The sequence below is a fragment of the Zalophus californianus genome, chromosome 4 (assembly GCF_009762305.2).
Source record: "Zalophus californianus isolate mZalCal1 chromosome 4, mZalCal1.pri.v2, whole genome shotgun sequence".
NCBI classification, from domain to species: Eukaryota; Metazoa; Chordata; class Mammalia; order Carnivora; family Otariidae; genus Zalophus; species Zalophus californianus.
The window spans coordinates 170,616,226-170,639,965 of NC_045598.1; the positions used below are offsets into that span (position 1 = coordinate 170,616,226).

Here is a 23,740-nt window from a genome sequence, read left to right on the forward strand (position 1 = left end):
GTTTTGGAAAGGCTTTCCACTTGGTTTTTACTGCTACTATCATGTTGCACAAAACTTCAAGCATTTTTCACTTCATTAGGCAGAGAAGGAAACCTCTAGACTGAGCAGCCCCCCAGCAGTCTCCCTTCCCTGTAATACAAACACAAGTGTGTTCTGCTGTTACCTACAAAACACGAAACGAGAGGAAAGGAAAGAGTAAGGGAGTTCATTTGTCCTGCCTGTTCTCAAGCATCGGTGAGGCCTTGTTTTCAGCCAGATTCTTCACACATTTCTTTCTGGAAAATCATGAAGATAACTGCTGCGTGTTTGCCGTAATAGCATTCTTTGAAATCAGCACCCACTGAACGCTGGGTTGTTAAATTCCAGTCGGTGCCTCCTGAAGTCCTGTGTTTCCTGAATCCTAATTGTGAAACAACTAAGTAATGCTAACCCTGAGAAGTAAAAATTTACAACATTATAATAAACTTTTGAAGGTGGCAATAAAGTTGGTCACTGACTCAAAAGCGTAAGCCTGCAGTTTAGCTACGCAGTAAATGGGAGATGATAAACCGTTTGCTTGAACTATTGAGTTTTAAAAGAGCACAGTCGTTAAAATTTCAGGGAAGGGTGATTGCAAGGGCATTTTATTTCATGGTGGAAAGATACTTGATAAGTTTGGAGAACTCGCTGGTTAGAAAAACTTGAACCAGTCAGCAACTAAAGATAAATACCCTCAAACCCTTGACTCTGTTATGCGTGGCTAGATTACACATTACAGTGTATTTGCATATGAAAATACCTCCATCTAGTGTAAGCTAGTTGAACAGATGCAGACTTCAATATTCAAATGTAGTTTTCCAGGCCAATTCTGGCTCAGGCGAGATAACAAATACAAAAGGGACAAATGAAAGCTACAGAAAGTTAATAAACTTCATTTATTAAAAATTCAAACTCCCCACCTCACTGTATCAACAAGAAGAAAGAAAGAAAGAAAGGAAGAAAGAAAGGAAGAAAGAAAGGAAGAAAGAAAGAAAGAAAGAAAGAAAGAAAGAAAGAAAGAAAGAAAGAAAGAAAGAAAGAAAGAAAGAAAGAAAGAAAAAGAAAGAAAGAAAGGAAAGAAAGAAAGAAAGAAAGAAAGAAAGAAAGAAAGAAAGAAAGAAAGAAAGAAAGAAAGAAAGAAAGAAAGAAAGAAAGAAAGAAAGAAAAAGAAAAAGAGCAAAACGGTTTGGTTCTAGTTTCAGTTCCTGCTTCTTCTAAAGGGATGGATGATGCATTGATCAATAAAAATGACAAAGGGCTCGCAAAAAGAAAAAAAGAGGGAGGGGCAAACCATCGTCTGAATCTTTCCCATGCCATTTCCAGCACTGCAGTGACATCGTGTTAGGAAAAACTTTACATAGAATTCTAATTTTTTTGTTTTGTTTTGTTTAATACTTTCTTACTACACCTCTCTCCTTCAATGGGATCCAAATGCACACCAGTTTCTACAATATCATAAGCAGAGGTATTTGACTCCATAGTATTCTGTCACTGCACAAAGAAGAATCTTATCATTCTTCAGATACATGCTGAAGGCTTGGGTTGCGCCATGCATCCAGATGAGAAGGTCAACGATACAAGACATTCTTTCAGGTAATGGAGCTTGTAAAGTTCTTTAACAAAGAGAATCCAAGAATAATGGAAAGTAAAGTTTCTGAAACATTTGGGAGGCTTTCAACAATGACCTTTCTGAACAGGACTTCCCTCTTTTATCATTGTTAGAACTTTCTGTAAAAAAAAATTTACCTATCTAAGTAAATGACTTTGCCTTATTAATATCCATGGAAATGTAAACGGTATAACCTGACAGGCAAAATGGGAGATACCACAATGAGGAGAGGAGCTCTGCTCTCCCGTTGAGGATGTCACCATGCCAGCCATACGGAAGGACATAGGAATGACAGGACACACAGACAGATCGGAGTACGTAAAACATAGAAAGGAGACGACCTGACTTCAAAACGACAGCAGCAAGGAATGGTTAATACTTTTTGGAGTAACACTGCATAGTCCTTCGTTCTCTTTGGACTGGAAACCTCTTATTTTCGATGAGGAACTCTGCCCTGTGGGTTTTTAGGGAGGAGAGGTAAGTAAGTAAGCCCCACTGTGGTAGTGCAAAATAAAATGTGTCTCTTTGTCTGTCTTCTGGCTGCCTGCTTGCTTCATTCCCCAAACAAATTTTCATGCTGATGTGATAAAATTCCTTGACATTTCCATTATTTTCCAAATTTTTCTAGTTTCCAAGCTGTAGAGTCCCTGCTTAATTAATTTTTTTGCATATAAAACTGAAATGAATTGAATTAAACAGATTTGGTTTTGTTGGGTGAGTCTGACGCCCCCTACAATTTGGTTTAGGTTTTGAATCCCAAAGCATCATCCAATAAACGCTAGGAAGTGTCACCCATTTCTCCCTCAAATACTCATGCTAGAGACATTTTAAGGGACACTCATGCAATCTGCACCTCCTGTAATTATTCTTAAATGATTCACAACTTAGGAAATGAAATAGATTTCAACTTTTGAATGTTTCCTTCATATGCCTTTAAACTTAAAATATTTGCCATCGAATAATTTAGGCTCTGTGTATCACAACTTCTGAACGTTAAAATAATTACAAGTAATGAGCATCCTCTAAGCCAGTGGTCCTCAACCAGCGGGGATTTTGGCATCCAGGGGACAACTGACAATGTCTGGAGATATTTTTGGTCGTCACAACTCAGGGAGGAGTGCTGATGGCCTCTAGTGGCTAGAGACTAGGGATGTTGCTAAACATTCTACAATGCACCGGACAGCTGCCCACAAAAAGAATTATCCAGCCCTAAATGTCAGTAGCACTGGGGGTGAGAAACTTTGCTTCAGAATCTATACTGATTACTACTTCCTCCAGAAAGGTGGAAAAAAAAAAAAGTAAAGTAAGTGAATATTCCTAATTATCCCAAGCCACGAGAGGATACAGACTACATTGAAGCTTCGTGAATATGGTAGGAAAAAATGTGGGTTGCAGCTTTTAAAAGATTCAGTGCACGTGCACACTGGCCTTAACCTATGCTGTTCAAAATGCAAGAAGAGAAAGTACTTTGTTTGTAGACAAGTACTGACTCTTGGCTTGACAATCTTTTTTGTCTAAGATAAAGAATAAGCTCATTTTAAGAGATGCTGCCAGTCTTTATCCTCACAGACACTCGACGCCCATGCCAAGGGAAGAACTAGCTTCGTTTTTAATAATGAAATGCATTTCCCCTAACCATTCTTATTTTTTACATAATTAATTATAACTGCTCATTGTTAGCACTCCAGAGCCTCATTAATATCAGCCTAATTACTCTCTTGGTATCAATTATCATTTCTGATGTTTGTCAAAAAGCACTGCAGTCTGAAGCTGTCTGTGCTGAAGGGAAGCACAGAGCTATTTACACAGTGCGACTCCGAGTGTGTCCCTTTAAAAAAGAGCACTCCATCACGCATCTCATTAGAGAGCCATTTGCCGCATCGGAGATTTGTCACTAAATTGCCCCCAAGTGGCAAAGTATTCCTCTTTGAAATGGTCCTTTGGCAGCAAGCCAGCCCCATAGGATGTACCTAGCAGGTTCTATTACCTTTGCAATTTGCTGTCCTATAATATCATCAGGCCAAAAGCGTTCCCTTAAACTTTCAGTACTACCTGACTCTGTACGATCTCATTAATTGTGCCGTGTCAAAAGGCGATGCGTACCAGCGTGGAGCACTCCAAACCCAGGGGGACAGCTCCTGTGCTTCAGGCAGAACTCAAGCTCCAGGTAGCGCCCTTCCTCACACTCGCACACCCGGTTGTGGGTGCGATTGCACTCCTGCTTGACATACTGCAGCTCCTTGCACACCGGGGTGCAGTACAGACACTCGTCGCTGGTGTGCCATCGGTCTGTGTAGTAATGGCTGGGACAAGGGGCGCACACGGTCTTCCGCCTTGCTGTACAGTGCTGTTTTAGGGAGGTGCCAGGAGGACATTTGTCACACATCAGCTGACGAGAGGTCTCTGGGTCATAATGAAGGTACTTTGGAGGAAAGGTTTCCTGGGTGGTCCATTTAATGGTGATGTCCAGGAACTAGGAGAGACGGAAACGGTGAACACGTTAGCATGGAGATAGGGTGGCTCTTCTGTGCAAAAGCATCGTTCGACTCAAAAAGTCCTTTACTACCTGAAGCCTCGTTACCTTCCTGCCTACAGGGCTGCACCACAGAAAGAAGTTCAGAAGCCCTTATTCTTGCCTCTAATAGCTTAATCTCAAAGACCAAGATGGGGGTGGCAACACACATTGTATTAAGTAAACCCAGGCTCAGATGACAGGACGCTTTATCTCCCTAGGTTTCAGGATTATGTCTAGATTAATGAGCTGGATGAATTAGTGGTTCTCAGAATCCAGAATCTACACCAGAATCTCCTAGACTTCCTGATAAAAACGCAGACTCCTGGGATTCAGACCTCTACCCCTTCTGATTCCACAGGTGTGCAGCTGGGATTAGGGATTTTAAAAAATTCCCCTGCAGTGACTCCAATGCGTGGTATCCATATTCAATAACTATTCTTTCGTTTATTTGCTTCACAAATAGCTATTGAGCTCTTATTATGTGCCAAGCTCTGTGCTGGGCAATCAGAATGCAGCAGTTAAGTAAAATAGTCAAGAAACCCTGCTCTGGCGGAGTATACAACACACTTGGGTGGTGGGTGAGAGAATAAATATTACAGATAAATTACATGTTAGAAGGTAAGTGTTGTAAAAAAAAAAAAATCAGCAAGTCAAAGAGATTGGAAACATGGAGGGGGGGAGACTAAGAATATTTAAGTGGGGAGGATGCTGCAGCTATATTTAGGACTTGATGTATAGTGAAAGAAAGAGTTGGAGATGTGTGAAGACTGCATGATTACATCAACAGTCATCCTGATCATTCATTCATTCATTTATTCTTGCAGCAGCTAGGCATTGAATGCCTACCAGGAATGCACCAGGAATATGCTGGTAAGTGAGACCTACACCCTGTCTTCATGGAGCCTGCAATTCATGGAAAAATTCCTAGAATTTTAAGACTGATATTTCTTCCAGAACATCATACGGTCCAGTCTTGACTCTTATAGGTAAATGACGTCAAGAAAATTAAAGGACCAATCAACCTCTTTTCAGGTTGATTGGGAAAAACCTCAGGCAACAGGCAGGGTTTCAGAAGTTTCTATACATAATGTCAGGAAGAGGCCCAGTGCAGCAGGAGAGAAAATTTTGTGGGTGAGGGTGCTTCTTGGGAGGACAGCTCCAACTGGGTGCTCTGTCTTGTATTCTAGATCTTCAAGGGAACATGGAATTAGTTCTTCACACTAATTAAAATCACACGCTAAGAAACAGTGTTGTTTGGTTGTCGGGGGTGGTTTATTTGGTTTTTATTGTTTGTTTATGGTACAGGGATCCACACTGACTATTTTCAGGCTGTGGGGAGGTGGCAGACCAAACACAATAATGTTTTCCAAACTTCTCTTCTTTATAGAACACAGAAATCCCACAGAAGCCCTTGACCTGGGAAAAGCATGGGAACTAGGGAAACAGCACTCCTTTTTGAATTCGGAGTGACAAAGGTAAAGAATGGCCCTTTTCATAAGCATTTGGGTATTTTCATCTAATTAACAACACATTCACTTCTTACTGGAACATGACAAGCGTCAGGGCTGACTAGACCTAATATGAGCTGATAAGCCAGAAAGAACAAAATATCTCACCTCAGGCCATGGATTTTGGAACCAAGAGCAATTTTCAGAGTCCTGTGAGGTAAAGGACTCCTAACCAACAAAAAGAATACAACGTAAAATCAGGGCTGCTCTGGGGTCTTCTCAAGACACCCTCATGACCTGAGGGTTTCTAGAGTAAATATGTTCTTGAATTTCCCTGGGGCTTTCTATTGGCTCAAAGTTCATCGACATTAGTAGAAAGAAGAAATGAACCAGTAGTGGGTGGAAACTGGTTTGCTCTGAATCTTTCAGAAATTTGGAATCTATTTATTCATTCAACACACATTTGGTGAGCACCCACTGTGTACCAGGTACTGTAGAAGGAACTTAGCATATAGTGGTGCACAAAACAAAGATGGTTGTTGCCTTGAAGGAGCTCACAGTCTAGCGAGGGGTAGATGGCAAAGTGAAGAAATAAATAATTACAAGTAGCAATCAGTGTTTCAAAGGAAACAGAGCAAGATGGAAAAGCTTGGTGGCTACTTGGTCATTTGAATGGTTTATGCTACCTCTCTCAAGGCCCCTTGTGTGGATTTGGCTTAAATATTTCTAAAATCTTCAATGCTAGGGAATGAAGTTTTCCTGATGCAACTTGCAGACACATGGAAGCAAGGAGAAATGCTTTTTTCTCTTGCTGTTCACCTTTGATTTTCCTGAAAGACCATTTTAAAGGTTATGTCACTTTCAAGAGCCTTGACTCTGAGGTGCAAAGGGACACCTTTGTCCTCTGTGCTACTTGTTGAGTGAGCCCCATCTTGGTAGGACTGGAATTCTAAAACTTCCTCCAGCCTGACCTCCCCATCAATCCCCCCTTTCCCATTTCACATGGCTCAGTTGTGCCCATTTACTCATCAGCTGACTCTTTCCTCCTTAACAAGAGTGATGAGGATGGTATGGGAACCATCCGTCCACTCCCAAGATGGTGCTTGTGTTCCTCACGAGAAGGAGCCACACAAACTGAAGATCTGACCAAGAAAGCTGATGCAATTTATATTTTTCTAGGCAATTGGACATGACACTGTTGGTTTCCAGAAACCATGCTTTGGAAATTATTTGCCATTTCTTCAAAATACAGGGAAGTTGAGGTGAAAGGAATCCACAGAGAAATGAATAAATAAGGTTGACTTAAGGATTAGATTAGTGAAGGTAATTTCTCCAAGGTCACCACATGGGATTATCATATATATTTTTAAAAAATCAGAAAGCCACGAGGAACTGCAAAATAACTTGTTTTTTAGCAACTTCTATCGGGCCTCTGTGTTTTATTTGAAAATTTTCCACTTTGGTAAAAAGACAGAACTGTGTGGCCAAAACTGGACGGGTAGGTCTCAATCTCTGGTTAGCCCCAGTTCCCGCACAGAATTTCTGGAACCAGCTACTGGACAGAGGATGGACAAGATCAATAGAGTTCTTCATCTCAGTCCTGTCTCCTACTTTCTTCAGCATTTCCTGGAAAAGCAATGAAAAAGATGCCGTAGGAGGATACATCATCTTAACATTGGCTCCATCTCCTTTGTCAGCTGATAGTATTCAAAATCCATGAGTTCAAAAATAAATTTCTCTGTAAAGATGCATTAACCACTGACAAATCATCTGTGAAAGCTAGGACATGTGCGCAGGGTGTGTCTGCAGAAGCATAAAGTGCTTTCTGTAGAAGGGCCACTCTGCTTTTGGTGTTTTATGTTTGGCTTTTAAAGAAAAATTAAATGGGATTTTTCTCTTTATTTTTTCTTTCTTCCTCCTCCCATTCCCTATGCGTCCATGCTTTGGTCTAAGCCACTTGTGCTTGGGGCATCTGGGAATCCTCCAATCTAGTGCTACCCCGCCTGGTTTCCCGAAGCCCCAGTGCGCCTTTCCTTGAAAAGACACTTAAAGCGCCATCTCTGATAATTTTGTCCTTCTCCTTCCATTTTTAATGGTGGACAGTGGTTAAAGAATTTTCTATTGTCAACCCAACCATCTTTCCTCATCTATAAAATGCTAGTAGAGGATGCTGGTGAGTCAGCTGAATCATTGTTCTCCACAGCCCATCTAGCTACCATTATAATATTCTTTGGTTTGGGTGCGCCTGGGTGGCTCAGTCACGTAAGTGTCTGCCTTTAGCTCAGGTCATGATCCCTGGGTCCTGGGACTGAGCCCCGCATTGGGCTCCCTGCTCGGTGGAGAATCTCTTCTCCCTCTGCGCCCTCCCCCCTGCTCCCTGCTCTCTCTCTCTCTCTCTCTCTCTGACAAATAAATAAATAAAATCTTAAAAAAAATATTCTGTGGCTTGACAGCATTTGATTAGCTAATAGGCTTGGAAACAAATGTCTTGCTTTAACTCCCTTCCTACTTCTTGCTCCAGTTTTATTTGGAAACCACTTTGGACAGCAGAACCCTCTTTTCCAATCTCCACTTTTCACACTCACCCATGCCTTCTACTGCCTCTGTAGAACCAACAGATGCCCGCCGTGACCTGAATTCCCAGCGATCCCTCCTCCTCTGGCATGCCATCTTTTATCTGCTCTTACCATGGAGTTGGGTCCCTCACGAAAGTCAGTTGGATGTTTGTTGCTGAATCTGTTCATGCTAGTTGTATATATGTATCTGTGTATGCTACGGTTGTAACTATCCTTAGGTAATTCAGTTAAATATTATGTAAACTAATCAACATGGGTGTGAAAAAAATTATTATTTTTCTGGGAAAATGCTTTGGGAATGACTTGATAAAGATGAGCCACAAAGAAGCAAAAAAAACGCAAAAATGTACTACAGAATTTGGAGTAGCTGAGACAGCTTGTAAAAACAAATGGGGTAAACGTCTAGAATAATCATTTGTTTTCATAAGTGTCTTTTAAGTGCCAAAATTGAAATGGATGGGCCATAAATAATAGAACAGGGTTTTGTAAGAAAGACAGCATAGGACTTCAGGGAGCAAACAGATTCCAGGAAAAGCCTTGGCCAACTCTCGAAATACAGGTGAATGAATGTTTATTTAAATGTTTTAGTTTCTGATATATGTGTATAATTTTTATTATTAAATGTTTTAATTGATTTTCTTGTTAATCATCTAACTCTTAGTCCCAAACATACAAAATTTCTAACTGGCATTCTCAATATGTAAGAGGTAGAGTGGTATGGTAATGGTATGTGCAGGTAACAAAAAATGGACAATATGAAGATGGAATTCTGTTTTGTCTATTCCGTTCGAACATATGTGCATCAAATCTCTACTCTGTGATAGGCAGTAGAATTAAAAATAACCTTTATAATATTTTGGTTTGTACCTACATTACAATGTTTTATTATTATTATTGTTAAGTTTCTGCCAGCTACAAAAGTGAGCCTTACAGTGAGTAAATAACTGTCCTAGGTCACCATCATTAGTGGAAGCAGAATTCAAACCCAGAGCACGTGCCATATAATACTGTTTTTTGGTCAAATTCTTTAACACTTACCAATGCTCTCACTTATACTATAGCCTTCATGCATAGTCTAGAATAAGACCTGATGTGCTGATTTAGACCCAAGAGCATAGAGTTAGGAGATCATGAAAGATCAACCAAAGCCTTCCTCAAGTCCAGATGAACTGACATTGGCTTTTTTTTCTTTGTACTGAGACTAGCACATACTGGTCCAAAGCTACCGAGATAGAAATTTCTCAGATGGTTTTCTCTACTGGTGTATGCTTCATCCTAAAGGGCAAAAGAAGAATACACTTTCTCTTACAAGGTTATTTTGCATTGTGCAATGCAGCCAATTCTATACTACTGGGCTTGCTCTCTGGTATACAGAACCATGAGTGACCCAGTGGGTTTCCGTTTATGGAAAATTCATTAAAAGGAGCCCACGCACAGCTTGAAATAACTACTTGGTTTGGGAGTTCCTTTTGTGATCTCTCGTCATGATCTTTGCCACAGAGAACTATTTGAGGACTATCCAGAGTTAGCTAAACTTCTGGTCAGTTTAGAAACCATGCCATTTTACCGTTCATCTTAGCCAAGAAGGAAGACATTCAGGGTACGTATCATGGTGAATCTCCTAAAGATCTCTTATAGTATAAACTACAAAGCTTATTTTTAAAAAAGCTATTTTCCTATGAAGTTTAGTGTATTTGATTTTCTATAGTCTCGTAGTGTAATGTTCCTGTTTCAGAGGAACATTCATCTAAGAGCCCAGCCTGATGTAAAATACACAAATCACTGCAAAACAACTGGAAGCAGAAGAGAGGAGAAAGAAGATCAAGAAAAGACTCAGCAGAGAAATAGGTCAGAAATTATGAGGGGCTGAAGTTAGGCACTGGTGATGGAGGAGAGGAAGGGATAGGTATGATATGTTGGCTGATTGCATGGGGAGGGTGTCTTAGAAAAACCAACTGAAGAACATCCCCATGAATTTGAACTATGTAGTATGTAGTATTGCCATTAATTACTGACACCAGGAGGAGAAGACAGTTATAGAGAAAGAAAATGAATTTAGCTTGGACCATCTTCCACCTATGAGACTCAAGTGATGCCTACCACATAACTGGATATATGTATTGGGAATTTAGGACAGAAAGGCAGCTAAAGACACAGGTTTTAGGGTTAAGGCACATAAATGGCCCTAGAAGCAGAGAGATCAGATGGCATTACTCAGGTGTATCCCATATAAGCATAAAAGGACAAAAAGTTAACCCGGGAACTTATAAACATATGCAAGATGGGATGAAAAAAGAGAAGGTAAAAAAGGTAGGAATATCAGTGTTTCAGAAAAAAATGCTAAATGGATAACTGAATAAATTCTAAAAAGTACATAGCTTGGCCATTAGGTCAATGTTAATTAAGAAGAGCACCTTTAGCTGGGAACTTGCATTTAGACTATGAGTACCAGGGTTCCAAACTCAGTTTGACCACTAGGTTTAGTAACCTTGAGCCACTATCTTACCTCTAAAATGAGAATAATCCTTATTTTAATTATCCCTGTACAGTTGTTGTATTTCAAACGAATAAAAGGAGGGACACAAATAAACTTGGTGAAGAATAAGCTTCCAGACAAGTAGGAGGCATTATTACGTGTACTAATTATATAGAAGGTGGGAAATGGGAGATATTTTGAACCAGACTTATTTCTGAAGACATTTTGAAGTTTCTTGTTCAGTAGGAAGTAACACACCTATGATGAGCCAAAAGTTGACTCTCTGCCCTATTCTTAATTATCTCAAGAAAAAGTGTCTCTGTTTTCTTTTTCTTTTTTTTTTAATTAGTTTCAGTATCTTCCCAACTGGTATCATTTTCTTGGTCTATATCAAATGTTTCAAGGCAGTTTCATGGGTCTGCTTAGAGGGGCCAGATAGAAAAGGGTTTGTCTCCATTCTCCTCACATGCTTAAGATGCTGTCTTATACATACCAAGTATTCACTATATCTCATTTAATTTTATTCAATTCAGTAGATACATTGAATGCTTACTATGTGTAATTAGGATTCCTAGAGATGATATATGCACACAGACAAATATCCAGCATGTAAATTTCCAAGAACAAGCAAAAAATCTGCAGTTTTCTCATCTGTAAAATGATTACTGATGACAGAAGGGCCTCAAGGAAAAAAAATTTTTTAAGCACCTTTCATCTTGCGTGGCATTTTGCAGGTACTGTTCCATCTGCATGTAGCTTCCATTTTAAAGGCAAATGTAGAAACAAAGCGGGTAGTTCATTTGAGAGGTTTATCTGCTGCTGCAAGTTCCCCACCTAAGGGTGTCCCACTGCTTAATAATTTTCACAAGAGTCAGTTGTTTGGCTGAGGATTAGGTCTCTACATAAGAAGTAAGAGCAACTGAATTAAATCTGTTCATCTACACAGAACTGATTTGCCACCAACAGCTAATGCGAGGCAAGCGGGAAAGGAAACCCAAGGAATTATGATTTATTAGGTGAATCGCTAAGCCAGATTCTACACTATTTTGCTTCCCTTGGGGCTGAAGAACTGTCTCAGGTAAACTTCAACCTTAAATTCAATTTTTTGTTCCCGTCAGAAGTTTCCTTTAGCTGTTTGAAGGCTTTTAAGTTAATTAGCAGTACCTTGTTTATGTTTGGAATTGACCAGAATTATCAGGACAGATTTGCTTATGATGCTTTTGGTGCTTCGAAGGAGTTTTACAGACAACTGAGTTTGATAGATTAACAAATGAAAAGAAAAAAACAAATCTCTGAGGAAAAAGAACTAGCGAAACAGGTATACTTAAGACTTTCCAAGAAAGATACATAGACATCTTACATGTTTGGCCCCCTGGATCCTACTATTTCTTCTCTTGCGCTTCTGTTGATCACCAGATTTGAGATTGACCATTAATTCTGAAAAGTTCCACTCAACAGCAGAGCTGGTTGCAATCTTCTCTATAATTCTATCCATTCAAGTCCACTCAATAAGCACTACTTCAGAGTATTCCAGCTATAGTCCTGGCATCTGGGGCTTACAGCTGGCAACACATTTTAGTATGTTGATAATTTTGAACATCAATTTTTTAAATTCCTTTTTATTTCTACAGTGCTTTTATTTGAAAGTAACACACTACTCACATCATTTTATTCACCTCTTTTGGTTGTTGATGATCTGGATTGAGGTCCAATCAACATATGGTTAAGGGCAGCTGGTGAGAAAAAGTTAGGATCGAGAAGCCGTAGTGATTATAAAATGGAACAGAAACTACAAATGGAAATGGAACAAGACAAGATGTGAGTTAAACATGGAGGGATTTACTGTGTGCCTCCAACATGTGAAATTCTAGAAGCCCCGGGTGATACAGGAATAATGATAGCTTAGTGCCGCCTTATATTATGATATACCAGGCTCTATACTAAGCCCTTTCTTTCCCGGGCTATTATCATCCATCTCCTCCACCAATGTCTGAGATAAGATGATCCCTATTTTACAGATAAAGAAATAGAGTCTCAGAGAAGTTTAGTGACATGTCAAAGGTCACAGAGCCAGGACACATGTGAGCTGGGATTCAATCCAATCCTGTCCGATTCTAAGCCTCTAACAAGTGACTCTTGCCTCTGGAAACTCACCGTCTTATGAAAGAGATAGGCATATAAACAATCAACTACAACCCAATATAAAGTTCAGGAAGATCTTTTACCTCTCCATCTTATCTATGTACCCATCTTGTCTGTTTGCCTTCCTTCCTTCCTGTCTATCCAGCCATCCATCTACATAGCCATCCAGCCATCTATCTATCTTGCTGAATAAATTCTTCCCCCTCCCTTGTCCTGAAATGCCGTAGTTCACTCAGGCTCTCCAGACGACGGTTCTGTAAAACTGAGCGGTACTTTGCACTGAGCAGTAGCTTCTTGGTAATGCACCCTCTTGAACATGCTCTCCTTCCTTTTCTGCCTTACTCTCCTTTCACTCACTCCTCCTTCCCTAGGATTGCACTTTCTAGTAAGGTACCAAAACGTGTGTTTGCCTCATGCTGTGTTTCCTATGGCATCTGAGCTTTGAACTCATGTCCAGTAAGGAGGCCAAGGCATTTAATTTCAAAAGAAAAAGACATGATGTCCCCCCTGGAGCCAAAGGAGGAGCTGAAAAAGGGTGAAGAATACATTGGAATCACTTTGCCCAAAGATTTGACCCTCGTGAGCCCCATCTGGGGTTCTCTTAACCTCAGCAGAGATCTCTGGCTTTGAAGGCACCCACAGAAGCTTGGCTCTAACTTCTGGATATTTTCATTCCCACTGGACTCAGCTACTAAATGTAAGTTCCTTTAGGACAAAAAAACTCAGCTAGGTCCCCTTAGGGAAAATTTCTTCACCTCTCTGAACCTAAGTTTCTTTGTCTATAAAATAGATACTAATCTCCCTATCATGGCATTTTTATGAAAATTAAGTGAAATATTGTGTGTGTCTTCCATATACTAAACATATTCTAAGAATCATTAGTGTCTTTCTATTTTATGATTTCCTTCTTTGGCTCAGCTTCCATGGGGAGAAGTTGTCCTGATGAAAAATGGCGGTGAACCTCTATGAAGGAAGTGTCAGTTGGAAGTAATGAAGAGAAAAAACTCTTGTTTTTTGTTTTCTTTTCTAAACATGATCATGAACATGAACATGAAAAAACATGATCCTTGTTTGCTTACTCTCACATAATAGAGTGTCTGATAAGTTAAGTATCTCGTGACTTTTCCATTTTGCAGCCCAGCTAAGCTTTTACATAATTTTAGTTCCCTGAATTTTGAATTTTCAGCAACAGAAGAAAGGTCCTTCTTCATGAATATTTCTAACAGTATCTTTGAAGGAGTTTCAACTAATAGTTCAAATGATAATCTAATAGTTTCAACTTATAGTTTCAACTAATAATCTAAAATCATAGGTCAAGCATTGTGATTAAACGCCTCTCAATGATCAAATAAACCTGGGGTTTGGCTACTGTGTCCATCAGGACTGGTTTGGTTTTATGCTGTGCTAATAAACAACTTCAAAATCTCAGTGGCTTAAAAATAACAAAGGTTTATTTCTCACTCATGCTATATTCCTAGTGGGTCCACTGGAGCCTATTATCATTGTCCTTTGTCCATGACCTAGGATGATAACGCAACCAATATCTAGAACATGGCTGGTTTGCTGTGGAGGAGGGAAAGAGGAAAAAAAAAAGAGTTGGGGGGGGTCATATGTCCACAGTTAAGTGCTCCAATTTGGAGTGACATACCATTTAACTCACAAGTCAGTGGCCAGAAATATTCGTGTCCTCTCCCCACCCCCACCCTCACCAGGAGACTAGAAAGCACAGTCTTACTATGTTTCTGGAAGGGAGAACTGAGATCAATTTACAAGCAGCACTAACAACTACATCCTTGCTCAATAAACATCACTCATACTTTCCCGTGGCCTTTTTTTTTTTTTTTTAAAGATTTTATTTATTTATTTGACAGAGAGAGACACAGTGAGAGAGGGAACACAAGCAGGAGGAGTGGGAGAGGGAGAAGCGAAGCAGGCTTCCCGCAGAGCAGGGAGCCCGACATGGGGCTCGATCCCAAGACCCTGGGATCATGACCCGAGCCGAAGGCAGACGCTTAACGACTGAGCCACCCAGGCGCCCCCCCCCCGTGGCCTTTTTTTTAACACAAGCCAGTCAATTTTCTCTTCTTTTTACTCATTAAAAGAAGGGACAAGGGGCACCCGACTGGCTCAGTAGGTAAACACATACAACTCTTGATCTCGGGGTTGTGGGTTCGAGCCCCACGTTGGGTATAGAGAGTTACTTAAAAAATAAGATCTTTAAAAAAAGGAGAGATAGAAAACAGAAAGTGTGGGAGCAGAAATTTCTGTCTATCAGCCTGTGTGGTACTCAAGGGAAGTATTTAACCCATTACCAAGCTTATTCTGCCGGAAGGTTTGACATTTATTCCAAAAAGCCACGTGCAGTTGTCAGTACTTTCCTTGTGAAGACAAATGCAAAGAAAATTCTACAATGAGTCCAAGGAGATTGCTAGCAACCAAAATTATATCTCCTTCCTAAGTCCTGAGGGAGTGTCTTGGACCTTAGCTTCTAACTAGATGGAATATGAAAAATACGCACATTAATGACTTCTATGCATACTAGCTAAGGATAAGAAGGACTTGTTTCCAAATGAAAAAATGTTTTATGGTTTTAAAGAATAATCCGTGATCTTAAAACAAATAAAGTCTTTACTACTTAAAAGTAGTTACATTTCAAAAGCTGCTTCCCCTGGGATCTCAATGACTTAGAATTTCTTATACATGAAACCAACCGGCCGGGAAGAAACTGACAAACTGCAACAAAAATAGATTGTTAAGAAACATTCCTTTAAGATAATTTTTCATAGGGGAAGCCTAGGTGGCTCAGTAGGTTTAAGCCATTTGCCTTTGCTCAGTCATGACCCCAGAGTCCTGGGATCGAGCCCTGCGTTGGCCCCCTCTCAGCGAGGAGCCTGCTTCCTCCTCTCACCCCATGTCCCGCTCGTGCTCTCTCTCACATCTCTCTCTCAAATAAATAAAATCTTAAAAAAAAAAAGATAATTTTTTTTATAGATAAATAAGTCCTTTTGATTTTTGCATGTTTGGAGTACTAAATCTCTATCATCAATTTGTCACTTTATTTTTTAATGACAAAAGCTCAAAAACTAAAGCAGAACCTCCCACATATCATCTGGTCCAATACCCTCTATTTCATGTTATTTATTTTTATGATTATGAATTTTTTTATTCAAGCATAATTAACATCGTGTTATATTAGTTTCAGGTGTACAATATAATGGTTCAAACAATTTTTCGAGATGGGGTAAAGTTAAGACCCACAGTGCTGGGCGTCACCAACTGGGATCTCAGACTAAGACAGGAACCTTGCCTCCTGCCACCACAATGATCTTAGCGTCACTATGTCCAACTGAATTCCTAAATTACATTTTGTTGGTGGTGGTGGTGTTAGTGCAAATTGATGGGTGGGGAAACTTTTTAAAGAATGCTTCCTGATATCCGTATTTTCTAAGACTAAAAGAAATCACTTTTTTTGAACAAGAAAGTAACATTACATGGGAAAGGAATTGAGGTTTTTGAGTCAAAGACCAGGGAAGAAAATTGAATTTACCAAAAGCAGACAGGAAGTTTAGGAGGAATTACTGCCCTGTTTTACATCTAAATCCATCTTGACACCCATTTTCCTATTTTATAGTTGATTATTTAAGAAGTTCTTACGGAAAATGCTTCCAAGGTACAGGACTAAATTGAAGTGAAAATCCTAAGGCTATTCTTTTTGTTTGTATAGAAGATGCTTCTGCCGAAATTAAACAATGTCTTCACAGTATTAAAACATAATTTTAGGGGTGCCTGGGTGGCTCAGTCGTTAAGCGTCTGCCTTTTGCTCAGGTCATGACCCAGGGGTCCGGGGATTGACCCTGGATTGGGCTCCCTGGTTAGCGGGAAGCCTGCTTCTTCCCTCTCCTACACAGTAGCCAAACCCCAGTTTATTTGATCATTGAGAGGCATTAATCAAAATGCTTGACCTATGATTGACCTCCCCCCACCCCGCTTGTGGTTTCCCTCTCTTGCTGTCTCTCTCTCTGTCAAATAAGTAAATAAAATCTTACAAATCAATCAATCAACGCATAAAACATAATTTTAGAGAGGCAAATTTTTTCAAAATCCAAATAAGAAAGTAATAAATCAAGGCCATTAGGAGCACATTACTTTTTTTTTAGCAGGGCTTTAGGAAAGGTATTCATTTACTCCCGCATTGCCTACCCATTATGTCTGGCTGCTTCAGGTGCTTCTCAGAAATTGGGGTGAAAACGACCTACCAAGGCCATACCTGGGAAGTTATGTCACCTGAGTTTGGGAGGAACCATTTTAGTGTGTCTGCAGAGTGTTCTGGCCCTCGGGACGTTAATTTAGAGAGGCCAGGTAAATGTGAGAGGAGTGGGGGGACCACACAGCTTCGTACCTAATGTCTTGTAACACTATTCTTATCCCTTACAACTGTCTAAAAGATCCTTTTTTAGACTTTCTATGCAAGTCACCCCAAAATATTCCTGTGGCAGTGAGTTCCAAAAACTAATGTACATGTCACATAAAAAATGCTGTCCTTGTATCTATTTCAAGTCGGCCGATTACCTCAGTCTTTCTTCTTGCACAGATAGTTTACAGATGTTGCTAGGATTTCCGATTCCACTAGTTCCTGCTATTGTGGGTTACTCAGTTTTATTTCATTTTTGTTTTCTTTTCTAACATGACTGCTATTACTGTTCATATCTGCATTTTGTTTACCGGACTGTCAGTATCGCAAATGCGCTCCGGGACTGCTTCCCCTCTCTCCTCTCTTGCCCTGGACCGTGTGCAATCACCCTTCCCCGCTGCTTTAAAAAACCTGTTGTATGCTGATGACCAGATTTGCTGTCTTCAGCCCAGGCTTCTCCTAGGTGCCAAGATTTTGAATCCAAATGTCTACTTGATTTCTGAACATTAGCTCATTTTACAAACATGTAAAATTGATCAAACCAAACATGAATACCGGATGCCTGAACCAACCGGATGGGGAGTGAGGAAGTGGGTTCAACTGAGCTTAGGGTAGCTCCTCCACAGGTCGCTATATGAATGTAGTTCATTTCTGTTGCTCACTTAGGAATGGGTCTTCATAGGACGCCTGGGTGGCTCAGTCGGTTAAGGCGGCTGCCTTCGCTCAGGGCCATGATCCCAGGGGCCCTGGGATCAAGTACCACATCGGGGCTCCTTGCTCAGCTGGGAGCCTGCTTCTCCCTCTGCTTGCCGCTCCCTCTGCTTGTACTCTCGCTTGCTCTCTCTCGCCCACGCTCTCTCTCTAACAAATAAATAAATAAAATCTAAAAAAAAAAAAAAGAATGGGTCTTCACGAAGGGTATGGGATAAGGAACTGTCATAGTAGAAATGTACAAAAGAACATCTAAAATATAGTTGACAGGGTGTCATATCTATATTTTTGAAAGAGATCAAAGCCAACATTAGAATGTAAACCCTCTGGCAGTAAGGAATCTGTTGGGTAGATGATATAACATGCTACCAATCTCATTTAGCTCCATTCTGCAAACACACTTAGTGTCAGGCGCTGGGAGACCTGGGAGCCACAAATATGAAGAAAACGGAAATCTGTGTTTGCAAAGAGCTTATACTTTGCTTCCCACAAAGTGGTGGTGATATCCCCTATAAGTTCTGGAAAAATCTGTGGGGGATTTCTGTTGTCACCGTGACGGCTAGGTGTCCTGGGCCATCAAGAATAATCTCATGTCCCACACACTTCAAGATGTCCTATTGACAAAAAACCTATTTATCATTATCCTGGCCTAGATTCGGATTCCATTTTATATATACACAAAGTGGTTTTTGCATGATTTTTATATATACTGAATTTTCTAGGAATTTAACAACATAATCTTGGATAGAAGGTTGTCCTTTGCTTTGTTTAAAACTTTGGCAAGGTTTGTTCACCATTTCAGAAAAGCACTGCATGAAAAAGTCAACACGATCATGGTTTTGAACCCCAGCAGATCACATGGGCTTGGCCTTTGTTCCTAGTGGTGTGTTCACAAGCTATTTCACATAAAGTTGCTAACATATCACTGCTTCATTATGTCTACAGCGAAGTTTTATTTTATTATTAGCTATTTTCCTTTATTTCTCCTTATAGTATAGTTATGCTAGTATATTGTCTTTAAAAATTGTGTATGTAGGTAAAATATAGGTACTCTAAATTTCATTTCAGGGGAGCAAGAGAGTTGTTACAAAGGATTTATTTTCAAAGTGCATGGAAGAAGTGATATGATTGAGAATTACTGCCCTACAGGGCAAAACATACAAATACACTGGTAATTTTGGCATTTTTGCTCCATTGTAGCAACATAAGGGGCAGCCAGGCGTCCTTAGTCAAGGCCTTGAATAATGCAAACATAAATTTTTATAAAATTACTCTTTCTCTGCAATCTATTTCCCAGTCCTCTTTTTTCAGCTACAAAGGAGAAACTCCAGCTAAACAAAGTGCTACTGGTTAATGAGATGCTGAAGGAAATAACACTTTTCACAAAAGGCTTTCAGGATAGGGAACATGCAGGCAGGAGGGCTGAGGGCTGCTCAGGGCAAAACGCAGCAGGCAGGTTAGTGGATAGGGGAGCAAGAAGAGCTGAGTGTGTGTTTAGTGCCCCTCTGACAGACACTGCCATAGCTCTCCTTCTAGAACTAAGGGGATAAAACATCTGGCACAGAATGGTTTTTTTTCCCCAGCCAATGGAATTTGACAACTGTGGTTTAAGCCTAAGAAGTAAAATTAAAGATCAGATTGAAATTAGGGCACTGTGCTGAAGGTTGCTAGGGGCGGGGATCAGGACTATTTAGGACTGAATATATGTCAGATTCTCCCACAAACTTCAGAGCGATCATTCTCTTAAAATAAGTGAAGCAGCCAACCAATAAAAGCGAGACAAATACTCTCAATCACTGGGCGAGGGGAAGGAAACCAAAAAAAAAAACCACAAAGAACAAACCAAAAAAGGCATTATCCTAAGGACAGGGGCATCAAGCAGTAGTCCTGAGGAAAAAAAAAATCACCTACTTGCCCCCAACACCTTCACCCCCACACTCCGCCCTAAGTCTTGTCACCATGACACGGATTAACCTCGAGAAGACCAGGGTATGGTTTGGGCGCTACACAATGGGAAGTTTCACCCACCAGTTAAAATTTCGGCCAAGGCCAGGATGTTGCCAGAGTATCGGGTGGGCCCTGAGCACCCATAAACAGAGCGGCGTGGGGACACAGCTACCTCACCTTGCACTGCAGGCTTCTCCTTGACACATTAGTGAGCATTCCAGAAAGCCAGTGACTGTGACCTTAATCTTGGTAGCCACACCCCTGCCCTGCTTGCCTCTTGGCATATCCTCTGCTCTCCCAGAAAGAATCTAGAGTTCTACTTTGCCACACGATTATACTTTCTCCCACTTCTTAGGTTCAGGACACCTGGATTTTATCCGCAACAATGAAAACATTCCAGTCCTCCTTCAAGGTAATAGATAGTGTGGCCTTCTCTCCCTCCCCTGAGCATCATCAGCATTCCGTTTACAAAATTCACTTGGGTCTAGATTTACCTACATTGATCTGGAAGCTTCATGCTAGAAGCTGCTGTTAATATGGAGCAGGAGATGTATGTGGTTATCTTGCATGTGTGCATAACATTATCTCTGTTTTATAGAAGTGAAAACAAAAACCCAAGAAAGATGTAACTTGCCCATGTATCAAGTAAGTGGTGCTGCTGGATTTGAATTTTGGTCCAACTGCTGTTAACTACTGCTCTGCGGCTTCCTTTATAAGGACCTGGAGGGCAGAATCTTTTCCAGGTCTCCCAGCTCCTGCCCTTTTGTTACTCTCATTAGACATAGAATTAAGAGTCCAATGTCCGTTTCCATTAGACTGTGAGGCTCATGGGGGCAGGAATGGCGTCCATCTCATTTTCCACTCTGTCCCTACTGCCTAGGGGCATGCCTGCTACAAAGGACAAATTCCTGTGATGCTTCTACTTCTTACAAGGTGCTCACGAAAGGGCATCTGGACTCCTTCTAAGTACAAAGTATCCATCTCCAATCATCTGTCAAGTAAAGTCAATCTCAGAAACTACAGAAAGGGAAAGGAAAGTCTTTCCCAGTGAAAGTATTTACTAGGTTCAAAGCACATAGAAAGTCTTCTCTTTTGAGAATCGTGCATCATCCACAATTAGTTTTATCTATATACATATCTATCTCCCTAGATAGACTATATATCAAAACGTTCATTTACTTATTGCTTAGGAGCACTTATTACTAGATACATACATTATTTAGTGGAAATTCTGAATTTTAAAAGTCATTGGTAATATGTTTATTATTAATTAAATCCTTGACAGAACACAAAGAGCAAGGAAGAATAGAATGTCCTCGGGGCGCCTGGGGTGGCTCAGTCCTTGAGGGTCTGCCTTTGGCTCAGGTCATGATCCCAGGGTCCTGGGATCGAGCCCCGCATCGGGCTCCCTGCTCGGCGGGAAGCCTGCTTCTCCCTCTCCCACTCCCCCTGCTTGTGTTCCCTCTCTTGCTGTCTCTCTCTCTGTCAAATAAATAAATAAATTCTTAAAAAAAAAAAGAATAAAATGTCCCCATATTAATAGCAGAATTATGTAAACTAGCCAAACACTAGACTGATTAAATTAATTGTGGTACATCCATACAATGGAATACCATACAATGAAAATGAATAAACTATTGTACATCCAACGTTAAAAAAATAATCTCATAAATGGAACTTCAGTGAAAGTAGCCAGACATAGAAAAGTGATAAAAGTCCACTTATGTAAAGTCCAAATACAAACAAAGCTCATCTATGATGTTAGAAGTCAGAATTTTAATTACTCTGGTTATGGGCATAGTGATAGGGATGAGCCCGGGAGCTTCTGGGGTGCTGGTAATGTTGTGTTTCTTGAGCTGGGTGCAGCTCACAAGTGTTCACTTTGAGAAACTTTATTAGGCACTTATGAGTTGTGCAATTCTGTGTGTGTTATGTTTTAATAAAGGTTTACTTTTTAAAAAGTTCTCCATAGTAACCAATCATATTGGTGGAGCTATTTTATATATTATATCTTACATTATGTAGAGGTGCATAAGACTAGCATACTTACTTGTGTACTCCTGTCCAACCTACATTTTCTTTAGTGACTTTGCTATTTATTTACTTATTTATGCTTGTGTATCCTGGGAACTACTTGGAAGACTTCCTAGCCTGCTATTCATTATTTGTGGGTTGGATGTTTGAAACCCAAGCATTTACTCCAACATGTTCGAAACACATATGTGGCTTAAGTATGGGTTTTCCTATCCTATCGTGAATGTCTGATTCACATCTTCACGTAGTCTACACTCTGGTGACACAAAGGAAACACGTCATTAGCCACAGAATAATCTACAAACAAATCTTATTAACTTGATTGGGCAAAATCTAAATTAAAAAAAAAGAGGTAAGCTAAGTCACAAAGATTCCTTTCTTTTCAAACAGTACATTAAAAATAACTTGTAGCCCTATTTAGTGCTGAACTTCAATTATTTAAATCTATTTTAGAACCTAATTAACATTAGCCCGCCAATATCTTCCACATTATATTGAAGTTGAGAACTGGAATAAACCATTTTAATAATAAAATTTTATCAGGATGTTAAATTGCACAGCTATGAAATCTGTGTATCCATGTGTGTGCGTGCATGTGTGTGTATGATCTTTTCTCTGGTGCCAATTATGCAAAATTTCCCATAACATTTGCTTAAGTGGGGAATGTGCCTAAGGATGTATCCTATCATGTTCACTGCATCCAAATTTTATTCTAGTTATAATAGTTTTGAGAGGACTGACATCTCCCAACTTTGCTTCTAAGGGACCACTTTAAATAATCATAGTAATAACATCCAACTCAACAAAGACGGTATGAACTCCTTGAGGGCGTCAAATAATCTGCAAGGAAGAAAGTAAATAAAATGGATACAAATCATTCAAAGGAAAAAGGTTTCGAGCTCCTCTCTCGTTTCCATAAAACCAGCAGGAACTTTCCAGGGCAAAGGGACACCCTAGGAGCGGCGCGACGGGCTCTGGAAAGAGGCCTCCTGTTGCAACCTGCCCCCAGCTCTGTCCCCGGACAGGCAGCGCGCTGAGCTGGGTCCCCGTCGGGCCGCGGGCGGGCAGGCTCCCAGGCGCCCGCGTCCCGGGCGGACACTTACCACGAGCGCGCAGCACAGCAGCTGGTTCATTGCGGTCCCCGGGAAACCTCAGGCGCTGGGCGGCGGCGGCGGCTGGGCGAGCGCTCGGTGCGTCTCCGCGGCCCGTGCACTCATCACGTTATATATAGCGTCCGGGCGACAGGAAGTATCGGCTTGGCTTTGATCATTCATTCTCTATCTGGACCAAACTTTGCACCTTTCTTTTTTAGGAACTTGGGCGGGAGCGGTAGGGGGAGGGGGGTGCGCAAAGCTCCGGGGTTAACGCTTTCAGAGCCAGGGCGGAAAGAACCGCCCGGAGAGGTGGGGGCTGGGGGTGGGGCTCGGATGTCTGGCCTTCCCAGGGGAAAAAAAAAAAGAAGCCACGGGGCTGCGGAACAAGGAGGCTACTGTCTCTGCGCGGCCCTGAGGTTTCCTGGCCGCTTCCCGCCAGCGGGCGGCCCCCTGGCAGCCTCCACCGGCGGCGGGAGGGCTGGGCGCGCGCTGGGGAGCTCCGGGGCCGGTCTCGTCCGCCCTGCGCAGCCGCTGCAGCCAAGATCGGGGTGCAGGCGGGCGTGCGTCCCCCACGCTTGATCCCCTCTCGGCTGACCCCTTCTCGGAGGGTTCTGAGAGCTCCAATAACAAGGCCTCGCCTTTCTGCCCGCACTGTCTCAGAGCCCTGTTGGGAGCGATCCCGAATCTCCAAAGTTACAGAGTCCATGCCCAAGGAACTTCTCTCACTTCTGTCTGGTTCTAGAGCCAGGGCTTTCCTCC

At 41.1% G+C, this 23,740-nt stretch overlaps 1 protein-coding gene across 2 annotated transcripts in view; it reads right to left on the reverse strand.

Annotated features, from left to right (window-relative positions):
• TNFRSF11B (TNF receptor superfamily member 11b) overlaps nt 1-23,190 on the reverse strand; it is a 28,484-nt gene extending 5,294 nt beyond the window's left edge. Inside the window, exons 1-2 of one of the 2 annotated variants that reach the window (XM_027583618.1) lie at nt 22,991-23,190; nt 3,731-4,100 (exon numbers count right to left, since the gene is read on the reverse strand). In XM_027583618.1, the coding sequence (XP_027439419.1) occupies nt 3,731-4,100; nt 22,991-23,020 (400 nt within the window). In that variant the 5' untranslated portion in view covers nt 23,021-23,190. The remainder of the gene's footprint in view (nt 1-3,730; nt 4,101-22,990) is intronic. The other variant, XM_027583610.1, reaches the window with a different exon arrangement.
• Nucleotides 23,191-23,740: the final 550 nt, after the last annotated feature.